The sequence below is a fragment of the Arachis ipaensis genome, chromosome B07, assembly GCF_000816755.2.
Source record: "Arachis ipaensis cultivar K30076 chromosome B07, Araip1.1, whole genome shotgun sequence".
Lineage (NCBI taxonomy): Eukaryota > Viridiplantae > Streptophyta > Magnoliopsida > Fabales > Fabaceae > Arachis > Arachis ipaensis.
This window is the reverse complement of record NC_029791.2, coordinates 117,709,736-117,729,645: the sequence shown is the minus strand read 5'-3', so window position 1 is coordinate 117,729,645 and position 19,910 is coordinate 117,709,736. Positions and strand designations below refer to the sequence as shown.

General features: G+C 37.0%; 3 protein-coding genes and 1 long non-coding RNA gene across 4 annotated transcripts; all 4 read left to right on the top strand.

The window, feature by feature from the left end:
• LOC110265141 lies at nucleotides 297–2,681 on the top strand. Its single transcript, XM_021107963.1, has 4 exons — nucleotides 297–546; nucleotides 673–735; nucleotides 906–2,645; nucleotides 2,678–2,681. Exons 3-4 carry the CDS (start codon nucleotides 973–975, stop codon nucleotides 2,679–2,681), a joined length of 1,677 nt encoding a protein of 558 aa, XP_020963622.1. The 5' UTR covers nucleotides 297–546; nucleotides 673–735; nucleotides 906–972.
• LOC107606006 (histone-lysine N-methyltransferase ASHH2) lies at nucleotides 2,689–16,632 on the top strand. Its single transcript, XM_021106354.1, has 17 exons — nucleotides 2,689–3,862; nucleotides 4,044–4,269; nucleotides 4,502–4,659; nucleotides 4,784–4,863; nucleotides 7,071–7,202; nucleotides 7,293–7,409; nucleotides 8,162–8,254; nucleotides 10,358–10,435; nucleotides 10,777–10,833; nucleotides 11,800–12,496; nucleotides 12,806–12,861; nucleotides 13,170–13,249; nucleotides 13,396–13,478; nucleotides 13,589–13,668; nucleotides 14,469–14,548; nucleotides 14,981–15,026; nucleotides 15,214–16,632. The coding sequence occupies exons 1-17, from the start codon at nucleotides 2,704–2,706 to the stop codon at nucleotides 16,270–16,272; spliced, it is 4,281 nt and encodes a 1,426-aa protein (XP_020962013.1). The 5' UTR covers nucleotides 2,689–2,703; the 3' UTR covers nucleotides 16,273–16,632.
• LOC110264385 lies at nucleotides 4,908–6,607 on the top strand. The gene is made up of 2 exons (XR_002350500.1): nucleotides 4,908–6,418; nucleotides 6,486–6,607. It is a non-coding gene; the product is annotated as an uncharacterized LOC110264385 (long non-coding RNA).
• Nucleotides 17,512–19,416, top strand: LOC107607796. Its single transcript, XM_016309698.1, has one exon. The coding sequence runs from the start codon at nucleotides 17,512–17,514 to the stop codon at nucleotides 19,414–19,416; it is 1,905 nt and encodes a 634-aa protein (XP_016165184.1).

The window sequence follows — 19,910 nt, the reverse complement described above, 5'->3', positions numbered from 1 at the left end:
AAATAACAAATAACATTAAATTTATATATTATTATTATTATTATTATTATTATTATTATTATGTGCAATACATTAAAAAATAAAAAATACGATTAGCGGTGCAGTAAGGACACGTGTCCTAGGATGAACAAAAGAACAAGTGAAAAGTGGAAAAACGAACGGATGAAGCCGCGTGGCCATCAGGGTAAAACGGTCAAATCATCTCGGAATTTGGTGAAACGATAAAAGCCTCCTTCCGGTCGGAACCCTCTCTCTCTCAGTCTCTCTCTCTCTCCTTTTTCCCTCATCGCGTGTCAATTTTTATTTTCTTTTTTTTTTCTCCTCTATTTTATTTTTATTTATTTTTTGTTGACAACTTCACCAACCATCTCTCTCTTCTCTCTCTTCTGCGCGCGACGCAGACCCAGCTTTCTCTCTCCTCGACTCAGATACAAAAAGAATAGTTTTTTTTTTCGTGTTTTTTTTTTGCCGGTGAAAAAAAACAAAAAACTACCATTGTTGAAAAAACCTAACCTCCTTATCCTCAATCTCACACATCCTCAGCAGGTATCGCTTCTCTACTTGCTCTCCAAGTTTATTTTATTTTTTTAAATTGGTTTTGTTATATTCTTTTTTTTTTTTGGATTTAAACCTTTTTGTTTTGTTTTTTGTTGCCTCTCTCTTTCCGTGTAGAGGTGCCGCAGGAGAATGCTGCTTTCTAGGGTTTTCTTTCTGAGCTATGCTTTTCACGTGCTGGTAATGTTGTTCAATTTGCTCCAATTGAAGTTTGTGTTGTGTGAATACCGTGCTTGAGATTTGTGTTGCTATTTTGTCATATGCATTGTGCTTTGTTTTTTGATTCCTGTTCATGTCCTTATCGTTGGTTTCTTTGTGTTTATTGGGGTACTTGGTTTCTTGTTAATCAGAGATTTTGGAACTCAGCGAGGACTTGGTGGTAATAGTGGACTTGTGGATGAATTTTTGAATGGTTTGATGTTAATTGAGATGGGTTCTTGTGGGGATTCAGCTATGGTTGATGATGGAATATCAGGTGGGTCTGTTATTGAGCAGCATTTGTGCTCAGAGATTCCCGTGCATTCGGATCATTTGCAGAAACAGTTGTGTTCAGAAGGAGCTTGTAGTGTGTTGTACTCTGATGAGCTTAGCAGCTTGAAGGATGGCAGTGTGGATTTACCCCAGGAGGGTTCTGCAAGCGGTGGTGCTGTTGTTGTGGATGTTGAGCTTCACAGGGCGAAGGATGGAAGTGTGGATTTACCCCAGGAGGGCCCTGAGGGTTCTCTAAGCGGCGGTGCTGTTGTTACGGATGTTGAGCTTCACAGGGCGAAGGGTAGTGTGGATTTACCCCAGGAGGGCCCTGAGTGTTCTACAAGCGGCAGTGATGTTCCGGACAGGTGTGGAGATGTCTTGCCAAATGAATGTGGAAACGCTGATATGTTGCAATTGGAGAACACCTCTGAGCATGATTGTCAGAATCATTCAAGGATATGTTGTGGGAACAATGAGGGTTCAGGTCTAAAAACTAGGGGGATGTGTTCGGAAAGAAATTTTCAAGATGAAGGCAACTCAGACATTCCGTCGGAGTCCGTAACTGTGACTGGGTTGCAGGAGCATTGTGTTCAACACGTCGTGCAGAAGGATGAGAAGCTCAATGTATTCCCCTCAGTGAATGATGATTCAGCTGTCATGGGAGGCAAAAATGATGACTCCAGTGTACTTGTGGATGCTTTGGATTGTGTGCATGATTTCAGACATTCTGAAATGTCCTTGGAATCAGAACCCACGACTGACTTGCTAGTTGGTTGTGACCACAAAAATGAGCAGGGGGACATTGTGAGAAATGCAGATCCATTGTCAATGGGTGTGGAAAAATGTGATGCTTTTGATGGGATGGAATCCGATGCTTGCAGGCAGGCATCTCCTTTGCAGATGCAGGCTTTGGAAGTTCCAACAGCTGTATGTACAGAGGAAGATAGCAGACGTGGTCAGCTATGTGATGTTAAATATGGTGATGATTGGAATAGTAGTATTGATGAAAAGATTAAAGCTTTTGTAGATAAGGAAAACATTGTTGATTCACATGTCCAAGTATTGTCCTCACCAGGCTGTCATAGGACCTTGGAGAGTTCACCTGTAGTTGATTCCCCTCCGGAGACTTCAGTGTTGGTCCAGGGTAATGTAATGAAGAATGATATCTTGCAAATAGATGAGAAGTTGTGTAAATTGAAGGACTCTCACTCAGAAGAAACTACCAGCTGTGCTCCTAGGAAACCTTTATATGCTGATTTAGATCGGCCCTCCATTGTTTTAGTCACCGATACCTCTTTGAAGGACACACATGATCTGCTTCCTAAGGGTGGTGTTGTTTCTGTCAATAACAGTAGTGCTATGGACACTGTTGGACAGACAGATAATGATGGAAAAGATACTGTGGAAGCTGATTTTTTCGCTCAAAGCATCCTATTGCCGTCTCAGAGGAATAGTAGAAGAAATAAAGTTGGTCGTAAGACACAAACAAAAAAAGCCTCAAGAAAATGCAACAAAGCTGATTTGACACATCCAGGTGGAGATATGAAGATAAACTTAGAGGTTGCTAGAAAGAAAAGAAGTTCTTTCTCCAAGCCCGCACGATCTTCTATCTGGGGATTGCTTGGGAGCATTGAACAATATTTTGAGCAAGATAATGAGCTTGGGATTAGTAAAGCCATGTGCCAAGAATTGGGGAATACTAGAAGCAAGCGTCAAGCAGGAAAAGCATTTAAGAACAGTGCAAGTTCTAGTTCTTCAAATGCAGGGCAGAAATGTCCAGTTCCAACAACTCGGGTCCGTCTAAAGATCAAGTTTGGGAAAGAAATTGATCTAAGTAGTTCAAATATTTTGATTCCAGAAATTGGCAATGCCTTTAATCCTGCTTCTGACATGGGGACTGGTTCAGGTTCTCAAAAAGTTGGAAGCAATGCAGAAGACAAATCTTTGGGACTGGTGTCCTTGGGCAATTTAGAAACCTTCAAAAGCAACCTCAAGAAGGATGATCTTGTACTAAATGCGCAAATTGCAACAAACCACTTAGAAAGTACTGCAAAAATTGAGAAGTCAAATGGGGATGTAGAGGCAAAGTTTCTTACAAATCCTCTAGAAAAGGTGGTAGAACCATTGATTGAACCAATCATTAATATGGATCCTGGAACTTCACCTGATTCAGAAGTCATCAATTCAGTTCCAGAAGTTCAAGTTGGAGAAAGACATCAAGAAGATATGCATCATGCTCTTTTAGGTCCTCCTTTGGATTTCAATTCTAATTTGCATATTACTATTAGCAAGAAGGGGAAGAAAAAAGACAAACATATTTCTTCAAGTGATTGTATTACTGAAGTTGGATCACATGGGCGACATAGAAGTAATAAAGCAAAACAATCAAAGAATCACAGATGTAAGAAGAATTCTAGTAATACAGTTAGCTCTTTGGAATTGCCTGCTTCCACTGAGATAAATGCTTCAAGCAAATCTATTAGTAGTGAAGAATTTCCGACAGAACCATTACCCCTTTCTGGTGAGAGTGAACTTGGAGACTCTGCTGAAGCTTTGAAGGTCCAAGGGTGCAAGCCATCTGTTAACCACAGGCCATCAGAACCCCTGGGTTCTGAGAATATGCCACCTTGTGTAAGATATTTGGGGCGTAAACTACCTAAAAGCCTTATGAGTGTTAAAGTTAGCAAGGCCAAGTCTAAAGCTTCTGACTCAACAAAGAAAAAGATCACTTGTAGACACAAGGAGAAACAGAGAAGGCCAAATAGTAAAAGCGAAGTCAAGGGAAAAGGTGGCCCGCATAAAGTTACGTCAGAAGTGGAGGATCACATACATACAGGTATCTTTTATATGTAAGAGTATCATTCTGGAGTTTGGATTCTAGTTTTGATAGACCTTGTGTCTTTCGTGATTATTTAAATCATACATAACTAGTATCATTTCTTTGATCTTATTTATTGTTGTTATGCTTTGAGGAATTGAAACATAAAAAGATTTTATGTTTTTGATGGATGTCCCAGCAACCAGCACAGTTGGAAATGGCAAATTGGATGCTGATCAAAGATTTAATGCTGATGGAAACAGAGTATCAGTTAATGTATCTAATTTGAACATATTGCCCACCATTGATTCGGGAGAGCAGCATAAATCACCACATAATGCATGGGTGCGTTGTGATGATTGTCACAAGTGGCGGCGCATTCCAGCTGTGCTTGCTGACCTGATTGATGAGACAAACTGCACCTGGTATACCACGTTTCATTCATATCATTGATTTCCATTTTTATATAATTCATGACTAGAAGGTGGATATATGTCTATCATCTGAGTTTTCAGTGCAATATTTCATTTTATTCTATTTTTTTAGTTATATTTGTTTTCATTATTTCAACCCTTTGCACGGGCTTTACATGGGAAGCACACATAAGGATAAGCTTTTCAATAACCTGACTCTTGTCATTTGTGATTTATTTTTAAGGACATGCAAGGACAGCAAGGATAAAGACTTTGCTGATTGTGCTATCCCTCAGGAAAAGTCAAATGCAGAGATTAATGCAGAATTGGGATTATCAGATGAAGAAGATGCTTACGAAGATTCCAGAAATTATAAGGAATTGTTATACCAACAGCCATTGGGTGTGTAATATCTTCTAGATCTTTTTACCCTTTTCAAAATAAATTTATGTTTGAAACTAGTGTGTTTGGAATGCCATTTGATCTTACTTGCTATTTGATGTGTACTTTGATTTGTGCATTGCAGTTTCCCAGGAGTCAACTTTCACCCAAGTCCTTTCCAATGAGTTTCTACATCGTAGCCGTAAAACACAAACTATTGACGAGGTCCTAAATTGTTCTAGATTTTTTATTTCACATACATGTTTTTATGACTTGGAGACCGACTGAGTGCTATGATGAGCTGATTTTTTTAATATATGACTTGGTGCATTATTTTTTATTCACACGAGATTTCCTTTACTTCCTGTCTTCTAACTTTCCCTTTAATTAATTATTTTTACCCATAAACAATGGTGTATCAACCTGAACTTTTATATAGGTGTGGGAAAGAGGTCCAGTAATCCATTGTCCAAGTGATCCATCCGTATCCAGATTTATCCAGTTAGTCCTATTAAGGGGAGGCAAAGTGATCTATCAGAAATAGTCTGAAGAAGATATCCATTAGTTGTTCTATTCCATCCATATCCAAGATTCTAAGCCTCTCCACTTACTATGACAAAATTTAATAGCTTTGATCAAATTTTGGTTCATAGATGGTTAATGAACAAACAATATATAATCATATCCATTGGGTTTAATTAGTTCATGATATCCATTGGATACTAAATATTTATCTATTCATTCTAATGGCCGATTTCGAAATAAGTTTTAGAAGTATAGGCGTAGTTACTTGTATAGGTTATTAGTGGGCCTCCAATAATTTTCTACAAGCAAAAGGAGAAAGGGTTTAGGGACAGAGATGGTATTGGGAATTTGGATAGAGGAGTAATTGACGGATCTAAACAAAAAGGACAGCTGGCATGAGGAGATTGTGGATGGGGGAGTTGAGATCATGCGTGGAAACGAGATTATGAATTGTAAATTGGGTCATGGGGTTGTCATTGAACAATCTACGAGGAGTGGGGATGGCTGATGCCATTGGGACAGGGAGAGTACTTTGTTTTCTGTGTATTCTCCTTGCAATCCTTATCATTTTGTGTTTCTCTTTTCTGTCTTCTGTGTCTGGGAGCTTGCTCCTTGAGTATTTTACCCAATCATATTCAATGAAATACTCCAGTTCCACGCCACATACATAAAGGGGGAAAATGTTTCAGCTGGAAGAGACAAAAGAACTATTACGTATTTTTCATGGAAACAGTTGTAAACATAATTGTAATACTAGCTGTTATTAACGGTTAAAAATGGATCTATCATAGAGTTGTAATTTGTTAACGCTACACACGCACGTGCACACACACACAGAAGCTGTCTTTCTTTTGTCTCTTTCCGTAATATATATTGATTGCTTTATTTGTCTTCATCCTTTTTCTTTAATGTTATGGGCTGACCGTTAATAAATGCTTTGTTCGGTATCTTTGGTGACTGTTGAATGGGGTCTAGAACTTAGGATTCATTACTGTGTCTTTATTAGAGTAGTTCTTTTTGACTAACTTGATGGCTTTGGGAAAAGGAAAGAAACCAAATCTTTATGGCGGTACAGTATGATATTGTTTGGTGTATTTATTTGGATCATAATTCTTATATTGTTTAAGTAAAGCTTGTGTTTTTTTACGGAGATTTTTGTATCAAACATATTTATAGTTTGGAAAGATTTGCTCTGCTGATAGTTTCTCTATTCTTTTGATAGTAGTTATTTTTACAATGATATGATAGTTCGTCTGTTTTATATATATATTCATTTGTATATTCAACAATTTATCTTAAATTCTTAATAAAGTTCTAAAAAGATGGTTCTTGGGAATTTAATATAGAAACTGAGTAAATTTTGGAGATCAGTTAACATTTAATGAGAGAAAATAAGGTTTAGATATAAATTTTAAACGCATAGGTTGCTTAATGGAAAAAAAAAGAAAAAGAAGAAAGGGACAGGTCAGATACTTAGTAAATTGGTCAAGGATGGAATGGATTCTAGAGTTCTTAATTTTGATGCACTGATGCTGTAAATTTGTTTATATTGTCACCCAATTAAATCCATCCATTTCTATGATCATTCAAGTGAAGTGGGTTGAAAAAATTAACTGTAGTGACTGATGTGGTAGTTTACAATTTGATAACGGTGTAATTCAGTGCATTCATATTAAATCCTTTTTAAAAATACTTTCCTCAACTGAACAGTTTTGTTTCTTATCCATGTAGTATTATTTTCTCTGAAGTCCATTAATTTGCCACCTTCACTTTGATATTTTCTCATCTTTACATTTTGTTTAAGGTTCATTTTAGTAATATGTTTGTAGCAATCAGATATCAATCATATTTTGAATTTGCACACCATTTTTGTTGTGTTATTTAATATACTTATGAAATTATTTCAGATAATGGTCTGCCATTGCAAACAACCTCAAGTAGGCAAGTTAGGCTGTGGGGATGAATGCCTAAACCGGATGCTAAACATAGAATGCGTTCAAGGAACCTGCCCATGTGGGGATTATTGTTCCAACCAGCAGGTTTGAAAACTATTGATTTTCCATATACAAATATTTTAGTAGGCTGGTTTTGTTATGGGGCATGACTGTAGTCCAAATGTTCGATTTCAGTTCCAAAAACGCAAGTATGCCAGCTTGAAGTGGTTTAAATGTGGGAAAAAAGGTTATGGACTGAAGGCACTTGAGAATATAGCCCAAGGCCAGTTTCTCATTGAATATGTTGGGGAGGTAACTTTTACAATACTTTTCTTCCTTTGTATGATTTTCATAACTATATTTATTGTGATATATGGAATAGTGATATTTAGGGCTGAATCTTTGAATTTTGTGATCACATTTGTGGTTTGGTTGCATACTTTACTGAAATTTTAGGGCCACATTAGCCTAAACAAAGTCATAAGAGCAATCAAGTCCTTTGTGGATCCTCTTTTTCCTATTTTTCCTTTTGCAACTGCAAAAATATCGTGACATAATGTTACTTCGTCAACAATAAGTGAGAGTTGGACCTATATTCTAGAATTGGTTCATCTCTTTGAATGGCATAGAACCATGGGAAAATAGTGAGCCCATAGTTGAGGGGTAGCCAAAAATTAATCTATTGATTTATGCCGTTGCAGGTGAGAATATGAGGCTTGAATCGTGAGCACTGCAGTCTTTGTTTCTTTATATTGAGCTTTGACATATAGTAATAATGAAGGTTGATAGGGTGTGCGTTTGATCCAGTTAGAGTGTTGAACTTGATGTGATACACTTGTAACCAATGACTAAAGGATAGCTGATGTCTAGCAATTGACTTGCTTTTTAAAGACAAGGGATTATTTTGAGAATATTGGACTCCATATTCTTGGAATTTTGTTTTATCTTTTGTGGCATTGTTGCATTGTGTAGTGTGTACTGGGTAATTCTTTATGCATTGGTGTTGCACAAGTTGTGCATAGTTGACCTCTATATATGTGATATCTAATTTATGGTCCATACAGGTGCTTGATACTCATGCTTATGAGGCACGGCAAAGAGAGTATGCTTTGAAGGGTCATAGACATTTCTATTTTATGACCTTGAATGGAAGTGAGGTATGAATGACACCTATATCTGCTTATTACTATTCTATTGTAGTTCTTATGAATGGGTGTGCATGGGCCGGGTGAAACCGGGTTTGATGTGACCCAAACCCGACCCGAAATATATACCGGACATATTTATTAGACTCGAACCCGGCCCTAGACCCGATGAAACCACTTGAAATATACGAATGGAGTGAGACAAGGATTGTGTTTTGGATGAATTCCCTTGAGAGAATTATCTCCCAGCGTCAATATGTGGGCACTTGAAAGGACACTTGAGAAGAAGATTGGGATGCCAATGCAGTTTGGTCGAAAGTATGGGTCTCAAGAGAGGGGCCGGATTGCAAGAGTCGTGCAAATACGTCTTGAAGGGAAGGAACGGGTGAGGTGCCCAATATTTGTTGCCGAAGAGATTCAAGTTCAGCTGGCAACCCAAATAACGTAAGTACCAAAAACAGCTTTCCCTGTTGAGCATGATGTTCATCAGCATTAGACACATAGGGAAGGAGAGTCGAAAACTCTTCCCTGACAGCTTCCACAGCCCCAACATAAGATTCCATATCAGTTCCTTGAAGCTGTAAACTACACAGCTTCTTAGCAACATGGTAAAGTCTTGCAATGTCATTAGTGTATAAAGCTTTAGCACGATCCCACACCTTTTTACAAGTTTTGTAAGCCCGAAACATAGTCAGCTTTGGTGGATCAATGGTCTGCCACATAAGGTTACATAGCTGGGCATCAATCTTCTTCCAAGTGGTTTTGTCAGCGGCGCGAACATCATCAACAGATTTAGTAAGGTGGTCTTCATAGCCTTGGCCCATGAACCAAAGTTCTACAGAATCAGCCCAAGAAAGGTAATTTTTGGCACCCATCAATTTTTCAGAGGTCATTGTAGCGGTTCTAGAAACGACAGTTGTTAGAACAGCCGGTTTACCACCATTGGAGTTGGTGTCGGGGATTACCTCAGAAGACATGATGGCAAACACTCAGAAACGGCCGGAAAACACCTGCAGAAGGGAAACGAGGGCCGGAAAAAGCCTAGGCAGCGGAGAAATTTTGGGGACAGGCCGAAAAAACAATTTCTGACGAAGAGACACAACTGATAGTGTCAGCTGGTGGGAAAAGGGAACACGGCTGAGAGATTGCAGCCGGAAAAGAAGAAAAAAAAAAAAAATAGAAACCAGAGCCGGGTCGGAACCCGCTCTGATACCAACTTGAAATATACGAATGGAGTGAGACAAGGATTGTGTTTTGGATGAATTCCCTTGAGAGAATTATCTCCCAGCGTCAATATATATATATACATAGGTACAGAAATAAAATCCCTTAATACTAGGAGATATGATAGAATCAGATCCCTTAATACTAGGAGATAGAATCAGATCCCTTAATACTAGGAGATCCAACAGAATTAGATATCTAAAGATGGAAACTATATCAAAACAGATCTAATCTGATATTCAACAAAACCTATACACCTTCGGGCCACGTTTATACCGGGTAAAAACCGGGCCGTTAACACTACATTACCTTGATACCTTCTTATAAGCTAGCATGTGAAAATATCCAAATTTTCAAGACTCCAACCATTATTTGATATGGTAAAATTCACTTAGAAAAATATAACAAGAACCAACTCTTCTCTAAAATTAAAGCATAACCATAATCAATACTAATATTGTCTAATAACATCAAATATTTAAATAAATATAAATAACACAATATTATACATTAGTCTAAAATCTTATGCATTTTAAACATAAAACATTAACTTATAGTCTTATAATAACTAATAACACAAAATATTAAGGTTTACAATACTTAAATTCCACATAAGAATAGCCATTATCCATCACTAATAAGACAAAATATTAATTGTGTATGATGACCGGGTCACTGGGCCGACTTCGGGTGACTCGAGACATGGACCCGACTCGACCCGAAATAATGACCGGGTCTATTTTTGAGACCCTTACCCGATCCTAGACCCGGTGAAATCACACCAAAATAGCCCCTAAAGTGTTTGGGGGCCGGGCCGGGCCGGGCCATGCACACCCCTTCTTATGTTAGTAGTTGTTCTGCTTTGTTAATCACTTGTGCTTATTTTGTTAGGTGATAGATGCAAGTGCAAAAGGAAACTTGGGCCGTTTCATTAATCATAGTTGTGATCCTAATTGTCGAACAGAAAAGGTGAATATACAAGCTTTGTTGTTGTTGCTGTTTTTTTTATTTTTATTTTAAATATTGCTGCATATTTGAGCAGCTTCATTTTTTGGTGTTTTTTACGTGGAGCTAATTTATATATGTTAGCGTATATATTTGCTGGAAATATGCATGTTGTATGCATATGAGTATATAGATGTATGTCAATTAGTGCACTTATCTTTTAAGATTGAATGTTGATGTATAGTTTTCAATATGGTAGCCGGAAATGTCATTTTTTGTATAATAGTGTGTAGAGCATGAAATCTGTAATTATGTTGTTGTTTCACATTTGTTGACTGACCATGTGTGATCCTTTTTCTGAACAGTGGATGGTGAATGGGGAAATATGTATTGGACTGTTCGCATTGAGGGATATTAAGCAGGTGTGGTTGCAACCTTTACTTATTCCTTTTATATGTTGATATTCCTTTGTTTATTTTACTTGGTCCTGCAATTTTGTGTTATGTACCTGTATGGCTGTACCCATTAATGCCCAGCTAGCTTTCCCACCTCGTTTTTGGGTCTCTTTTTTTGGGAATAAAGAACACTGTCTTTTAAGAGAGTGAAAACAAGGATTCTTCAGCTTAGATTGATGATTTTTCTGCTCTATGTAAAATTCTTGCCAATGCTAAATTAGTTTACATTTAAGTTTATGAAATAGATTACATGGAGTCTTCGTATTTATGTCATTAATTTGAAGGAATTAGTAGTGAAGTGATTTTATTTTTGTTCTTCCTCTGTGGGTTGGGAGAAATGGTGTTGAAGGTTTATATTGTGGAGGACTAATGGTTGGGGGGAATGCCACCGTTTGGTTGGAGCGAAATATGGGGTAGGATTAGATGCCTAGCATCTATTTGGTGTAAAACTCATGATCCGTTTGGTGATTTTCCCACTCAGGCATTGTTGGCCTTATAGATGATTTTTTCCTTTTTTGGCTTTGCTTTTACATAGGGGAACTCTTATCCCTAATCTTATTGTATCCATCTACTCATCTTAATGAAATTATTCTTTTATATAAAAAAAATGTTAATATGGAGGAATTGAAGGTCCTATTTTGTTGCTTTAAAAGCTTGAAGTATGAAACATTACTGCTATGCATTGAGGGGAGTGAATATTGTCACTCCCAAATTGATAATGCCACTCCTCTGTTATATATTTTTCCCAAATTACCCTCGATGAAAAGTGTCTCTTATCACCATGAAAAATAAAATAAGGAAGTAGGGTAATATGGAAAATCACATAAAAGAGAGTGCCAATATCAAATTTGGGAGTGATAAGATCACTTCTCTGGATTGAGTATCAATAACCTTCCTACCTGAACTTTCTTTCATTTCAACAACCTTCCACAGGATGAAGAAGTGACATTTGATTACAACTATGTAAGGGTTTTTGGTGCTGCTGCCAAAAAATGCTATTGTGGCTCAATTAATTGTCGAGGTTATATAGGTGGTGGTGATCCGTTAAATTCCGATTTGATAGTTCAAGGTGATTCTGATGAAGAATTTCCAGAACCTGTTATGCTTAATGATGATGGCGTAATTGAAAACGGGTTGCTTTCACGCAAGTTTACTACTCCGATAGACGCAGATAATACTCCAGAGAAGGAGAGTTCTATGAACCCTTCCTCTGCTGTTGATTTGTTGCACAGCTCCATCGAAGAAAATTCAAAGGGGAAGTTACCATCTTCTGTTCGCGTTGAAGAAATTTCTCAACTAGTGGAGAATACAGAAAGTAAAACCATGCCTGCTATACAACAAGGGCATGCAATTGATCTTACGGACAAAACTACCTCCATTCAGAAAGATGAGAAACTTTCTTCCCTTGCACCTGTCAGAAAAGTTTTATTGAATGCTACCATCAGTAATAAGGAATTTAAGCCTGAAATAGTCAAGGCTCCTAAACTGGTTAGTTCTGTTAAAAGGGGAAAAGTTTGTGCTAATCCTCCAAACGGCCTCAAAATTGAGACATCAGTGAACCGATTGCAGTTGTCATCTGGGAAACTGAAAAAAGTTGTTGAAGGTTCTTCTAATGCAAGATTTGAAGCAGGTTGGTCATCCTCATTTAATTTGGCTACAAATTTATTTCATGCACTTGAAATAATTAAATAACTAATGTGGGAGATTTGATTATTTGTATGAGTCAGTGCAAGTAAATTTACACTTTACACTCAACTCCATATATTTAATTATTTATATACGTACAAACAGTAAATATATTTAGAAAGAATGATAAATGATTTGTCTAGTTCCTTATTTCCTATTGAACTTACAATGCTTCCAACGTTACAATAAACAAATTTATTTCCAATATATTTAAAACTTGTAATAATGTACATAAGTTTTTCGTTTCCTTCAGTCCAGGAGAAGCTTACGGAATTACTTGATGGAGATGGGGGAATAAGCAAAAGAAAAGTAAGTACTTTATTTTATTGAAGCCAGCTAACATATATTTAAATTGTTGTGTTTTTTGTGCGTTTTATCAGATAGTTATGGTTATCTAACAAACCAAGAGAGGCCAGCCTCTACTCTACTAATGATATATCTTCATTTTATACCTTTTGATGTTATAAATTATAATCAATTATGTGAAATAGTTAATATAATCCACTGTCTTTTATTTTTCATATATGCCTTTATAATAAATGTATTGCTGTGTTTGTAACCTTGGTAGTTTTATGGGCTTATAGTTTTCACCATTTGCCATTCCTTTCTTGTGACAGGATGCCACCAAAGGTTACTTGAAACTCTTGCTTCTCACTGTGGCATCAGGTGATAGGAGCAGCGGTGAAGCCATTCAAAGGTCCTTCTTGTTTGCCTTGTTCATTAATTTGCTTTTCTTTATTAAGCGCATGTTGTGCACTTGTACTAGATTATTCAGGCTTTATGGATATGTAATTTAATGGATATGTAAATTATTTCTAATGGAGTTTTTTATTTTGATTGCAGCAATCGAGATCTCTCAATGATCCTTGATGCCCTTCTGAAAACGAAATCTAGAGCAGTGCTAAATGATATAATTAACAAAAATGGTAATGTTTACTAGCTTTCTATGTAATGCAATTGACCACTTTCTTTGTGGAATTTGAAGATTATCAATATTTGCTGAGTCTAAAAGTAACCCTGGCTTCTGATCTTTCAGGTTTACAGATGTTACATAAAATCATGAAGCAGTACAGGCGGGATTTCAAAAAAATTCCAATATTACGAAAGCTGCTTAAGGTGATTAGATGGGAAATCTTTCATATTTTAATTATTTGTTATCTGTGTCTTTCTAGAAGAGTTTATGCATATTTCAATGCATTATTTCTTGCTGTTGAACCAATAACATGTCTGCTATAAACTGAAACTGTGGAGACTGTTTTGCATATTTCCTTTATCGGCTTGTCTTTTATCCTTATGTATAGTTGCATAATAATAATAATAATTTTTTTTTGGGGTTCAATAAGTTCTGTGGTCCACATTGGAAAATATTTTTGTTTCTCGTTGATCTTTTACATGGGGAAAAGATGCTGAAAACAGTGTTACTTACCTGTTAATTTCTTAGACCTTAATTAAAGTATGTATTTTTACATTGAAAGGATGTGTACCTTCTCAATGAGAGTAAAATGAGGACGCTCTGATGAGCATTTGGTAACAATAATTATCATGACACGCTATTTCTGTTCATTGCAAAAAACATAAACAGCTAATTCATTGTGTTGAATTCACTGCCTGTTACATGATTGGGTATGACCTGTTTGTTCTATTACCAAAAGCTGCGCTATGTATTTCCCCTATGGCCATATGTTGACATCTACACAATATTAATGCACTTTCTTCCCTTTAGATATTGGCCATATGAGGTTCAATCTTGTAATTGTTGATTAGGTGCATGAATATGAACCTATACTTCTCATTAAATTGATGGTTGTGATCCTAAGCTTTTATTTCCTGTCCTCCTTTCTCTGTTCTATCATTTCTATATATGAAGTTAGTGCTAAGAGAATGTATGTACATACTTGGTCAACTTCATTTTGCAGGTGCTAGAGTATCTGGCTGTGGGCAAGATACTGACATTTGAACATATCAATGGTGGTCCCCCATGTCATGGAATGGAGAGGTGGGTAAATATCAGTTTTTTTCTCCACTGGAATAGTTGTTAGAAAATTTCTAGTAGTTGCCTCTTTTGTTTTGGTTCTTATGGTTAACACAAGCTTAAAAAGATGTTATTCTAGTGTTATAGAACAATGAAATATGCTACACCATATGTGTGTGTGTCTGTGTGAAATGTTGAATATCTATACTACTAATAATGGGTATTGGTCCCTTTGGTTATAATTCCTACTATAGTTTTTGTATCAAATCTTGAGTGTGGATTTGAATATTTCATTACTGTGAATATTCAAATTGTTTATATATATATTGTGCAAAAAGAAATTTGTAATCACTACACCTTGCAAATTGCTCTATTCTCAATTTCTCATGTATGTAACTTGTACGAAATTCATCTATTCTTTTGGTTAATAAGTGTTTTTTTTTTTTTGTTTTTCAGCTTTAGGGAATCAATGCTGTCTCTGACAGAGCATGATGACAAACAGGTATGTCTTATGGTAACCATTTCATGTCCCATTATATATTGATTATATATTGATATTAACTTGTTGGGGTTACACGTATATGCTTCTTACCAAAATATATGCTGTTAAATACTTTTTTCTGAGTATCTGTTTTTGGTGCAAGGATTTGAATCTTTGTATGTTTTAATTGTTTCGTATGTACATTTAGGTACATCAAATTGCTCGAAGCTTCCGAGACAGATGGATTCCTAGGGCATCCAGAAAACATGGATATATGGACAGGGATGATAATAGAATGGAATCTCATAGAAGTTACAACAGTAACAGATTTTCATCATCACACAATCATAGGCATGAACAGGACTCTAGACCTACAGAAGCAGTGGATTGTGTTCCAATGTCAATATCCGTGGAAACTTCAGCTGATGCTGGTGCACCTGAGGGATCCTCCGCACCCTCTCTAGATGGGGTTGATGTCAAAGGGACAAAAAAACGAAAGCGCAAAAGCCGGTGGGATCAACCAGCAGAGACAAATTCTTATTCCGATGCAGCAGTTATTGGTTCTACTGATGGAAGCCGGAACATTCATGAGGACGTTCCGCCAGGATTTTCTTGTCCCGTAGGTGCTGGTGATCTTGCTCCGCGAAATGGAGTCCATTCTGGAAGTGCCCCTGACTTGGTTTTTGGTCAGCCAAAGGAGAAATTTAACTCTCGCTTGCCTGTCTCATATGGAATCCCTTGCTCTGTTGTCAAGCAATTCGGAACACCTCATGCTGAGATCTCGGGTAGTTGGGTCACTGCACCTGGAATGCCTTTCAACCCATTTCCTCCGTTACCACCATATCCACGGGATCAAAGAGACTGTTTACCTTCCAATACTTCCAGCGCTATGGAAATTGATCAGCCATCTGAAATCAAACAGTCAGATGGTAGTGGCCTAGTTAGCAGTTGCGCTGATGATACTGTTCGCAGCACAACTGGCACTAACTCTGATGACATGAATCATACAGATGAGGAGAATCGAAACATAACTAAGCGATTGAAGGACGACGATACCTATGACCTGGGAAGGAGGTACTTTAGACAGCAGAAGTGGAACAATTCGAAAATACATCGACCTTGGTTCCGGAGAGATGCATGGAAATGCAATAATAGGAACAACACCAGTGGTGGTGATATGTGTGGTATGGGTGTAGGAAATGTACAATCAGAAGTTACAAGAAGCTCAGAGGATGCAATTTGTAGAGATGAGAAAGGTGGCAAATAATATTTGTTAGTAGTATGCACAGCTTCAAACCCAATATTGTTCACAGGAAAAAGAAATTGATTTTTGTTTTCTTTTTTCTCTTCCATATAATTAATGAACTGTCAATTCATTTGTTCCTGAAATCTATTATTATTCAATGAAAATTTCATTCAATTACAGCATTCTATGGTATATATTGTACCTTGGGGATCCTTCTGCTCCCCAAACCTTCAAAAGGAAGGTGTTATCATAGATTTGTGATTCTCAAATGGAAAACTAGTCATCCTTTTTCTGTGTTCCTCCTTAGATCATGTGATATTCTACTGGATTCTGTTCGAGACTGTTACATTGGAATTATTTTATAGCAATATTCAAGTACAAGCATGCCTTGTGCACGCTGCAATCTGTTATTTCCTTTATGCTTTTGTTCCTTTAATTGTCACTGTTGGCTATTTTGCTATTATATAGTTATATACATACGTACACAAAAAGTATTCTCATCGTACATCTCTACTATAAGAATACCTTGTGCTGAATGTAACAGCCAACCCAATGCGGAAAGGATTGGTTTCTAGGCAATGTGCCTTGATCAATCAAACCATTCATCCCAAAAGGTGAATAAAATAAATGAATAGGTGCTCAGAATTCATGTGAAATGAGGAGTAAGACACAGATTTAAAGCATGTGCGAGTAAAGCTCCTAAAGCCTGTTTAAGTAATAAGCAGTGGTGTTAGCCTATTGTTAAGGCAAGCATCCTAAATTGCTATACATGAATTAACAGTAACATGATAAGTTAAGGATCATCAAGGGATAACCTACATCATGGGTGTTACCTTCCTGTTTAAGAAAAGGTTGCTTTCTGACAAATTAGCAGAGGATCAATGTTTGCCTCCTGTTTATAGTCTACCACTCTTCTCACATCTCTCTACATATAGATATTACGAGGCTGGAAATGATGTGTGAATAGTTAATCCTCAATTACTATGAATTCTAATTAAAATTCATGCTCCCTAAAAGCAATGATGCAATGTGCTTTTCTTGAATTCATTTCATCCCAATCAATCCAATCTAGAAGATAGTTGATCAGGTTGTTTATTTCAACTCCCTAGTTCTTTCTCTCTTTTCTTTTCCTTCTTGTGTACTTCTTTTCATCTGAGAAAATTTTTTCATACATCAATCTTCACAAAATTGCTAACTCTGGGGACTTACCTACTTTTTTCTTGCAGCATTTGACCATTTGATAGAACTGAGCAAGGAAACATGAACATATCTTTAGTTCCAGGGCAACTGCAAGACCTATGGGATCTTTGGGGCCTTGAAGTTCTTATGCTATTGAGCTTCACTATGCAAGTCATCCTCACAGTCTTTGGTAGCCGCCGCAAGGACGTACCCGGCATGTGGATAAGGTTCACTGTTTGGTTTACCTATTTGCTGTCTGCTTCTTTGACAAAAATCATCATTGGCAAGCTGACAGTGATACCAGGAAGTGATCCGGATGAACGCAATATTCGCCGGGAACTAAAGGCTATGTTTGCACCATTACTTTTGGTGCAAATTGGAAACCCTGATGCCATAACTGCTTACTCAATTGAAGATAACAGATTGGGATTAAGGCAACTGCTTGCTCTTGTTCTCCAAGTAGCTGTGGTGATTTGGATTGTTGTCAAGAGCTGGACGCAATCAAAGCTCTCTTATCTTTACCTCCCATTATTCGTATCTGGACTAATCAAGTATGGAGAAGTTGTCTGGGCTCTTAAGTCGGCTTTTAGTAAACGATCCGGCATAATCACCATCCAAGAAATTGACCAAGAAGCAAGCATGCCTGCTTTGTTCAGATTCCTTCCTGATGATATTCCAAACATAGAATTGATCTTAAAGGCATATTATCGCTTTATCTCGTTGAAGCCTCACCGTGAGAACTGGCTCTATCAGCCCTTATATGAATCTCTTCCGCGGATGTCTGTTGATGAATATGCACCAGAGGACATCTTCAAGATCACGGATTCAGAACTTGGCTTCATGTATGATGTCTTGTACACCAAGGCACCAATAATCTACACCAAAGGAGGTTGCATTTTTCGAATTGTAAGTTTCTTTGGTTTAGTTTCAACTTTTACCGGATTTTCAATCATATTCAGGGAAGCTTTTCCACATCATTGGAAAGCATGTTTTATAGAAGGGATGCTAGCAGGAGCTGTCCTTATGGAGATTTACCAGATCGCGCAACTACCCTTCACAGATTGGGCGATCATCCAAATAATCAAGCACCAAAGCTATCCATTCATGATACCTTGCTTGAGAATTCTCGGTCCTCAAGCAAGCAATAGGAAAAGGTGGTCAAATACATTGGCACAATTCAACTTGCTGAGCTTTTGCCTCCATGATAAGCCATTAAAGTGCAGCAAAATTCTCAAATTCCGAGGCATTGGCTTGGGAATGAAGAAGAACAAGAGTAGGACGCGCATACCGTTCCCTCAAGAACTCAAAGTTTTGATGGTTGAAGAAATGAGAGGTATTGACAGAGAAAGAGGACTTAAGCCTTTCAATCAAAGAGGTGAATGGTCACTTGGAAGGTATGGTTGTCTCAATGAATTCAAATGGAGTGTGAAAAGAGATTTTGACAAAAGCATTACCATATGGCACATTGCCACAGATATATGCTACTATTCAGATTCTCACAACAATGTTGCAAATCCAAAAGCTCAAATGGCGAAATTGTTGTCGAATTATATGATGTACCTTCTCGCGCTGCGACCTCATATGCTGTCCATGACTACGGCCAAGATCATATTCCAGCACGCCTTCGACAAACTCAAGGCCTTGTTGGAACAGAAAGAAGAATCCATCAAAGATGAAAAAGAACTATGCAAGATTTTGAGAATGGAATGGCTTCCTCAATATTCAATTTCTGAGAGGAAGTCAGAAACTGTTGTTACATCAAAATGGCATATGTTAAGGGATGCTCAGAGACTGGCCAGTAACTTGATGCTCAAGGAAAATAAATGGCAGATTATATGCAGTGTTTGGGTTGAGATGTTGTGTTATGCTGCTGCTAACTGTAGTATAGACTATCATTCAGAGCAAATAAGAAGAGGTGGTGGTTTGATTACTCATATTTGGGTTATGTTAGCACATAAGACTGATAAATACCATATTAGTGACTAGGAAGTAATGTTTAGGGTGTTGATTCTTGAAGCTGTTACCATTTAGTTAAAAAAAAAACAAAAGATCTGGTTTTATGTTTGTTGTTTTTACCAATAAAAGTTCATTATGTATCATGCCATCACATGGAATTTTCAATATGATAAATGTTATTTAAACATGAAAGATGAGTTCAGTTTCTGCTTATATTTTTGGTATTCTTTTGTTTTCTAGATTTTATGTAAAAAAATACAAGCAAAATAATGATAAACAAAAGAAATCTTATTTATAAATTTTTTTTTTACAAAATTTTAAAAATAAAAATAATGAGAAACTATCTAATAGGTTTATTTGTTTGTCTATTTATTCTTCATTTTTATTTTTTTTTTATATAATCTTTTTTTTTCTACCCATTTGAGTGGAGGTTTGTAAAGAGAAAATGGAGACTCTTAGTAGAGAGAACGAGTTCTATAACCTATGTTCTGAACTTCAGAACTTATGAAAGACAAAGTAAATGT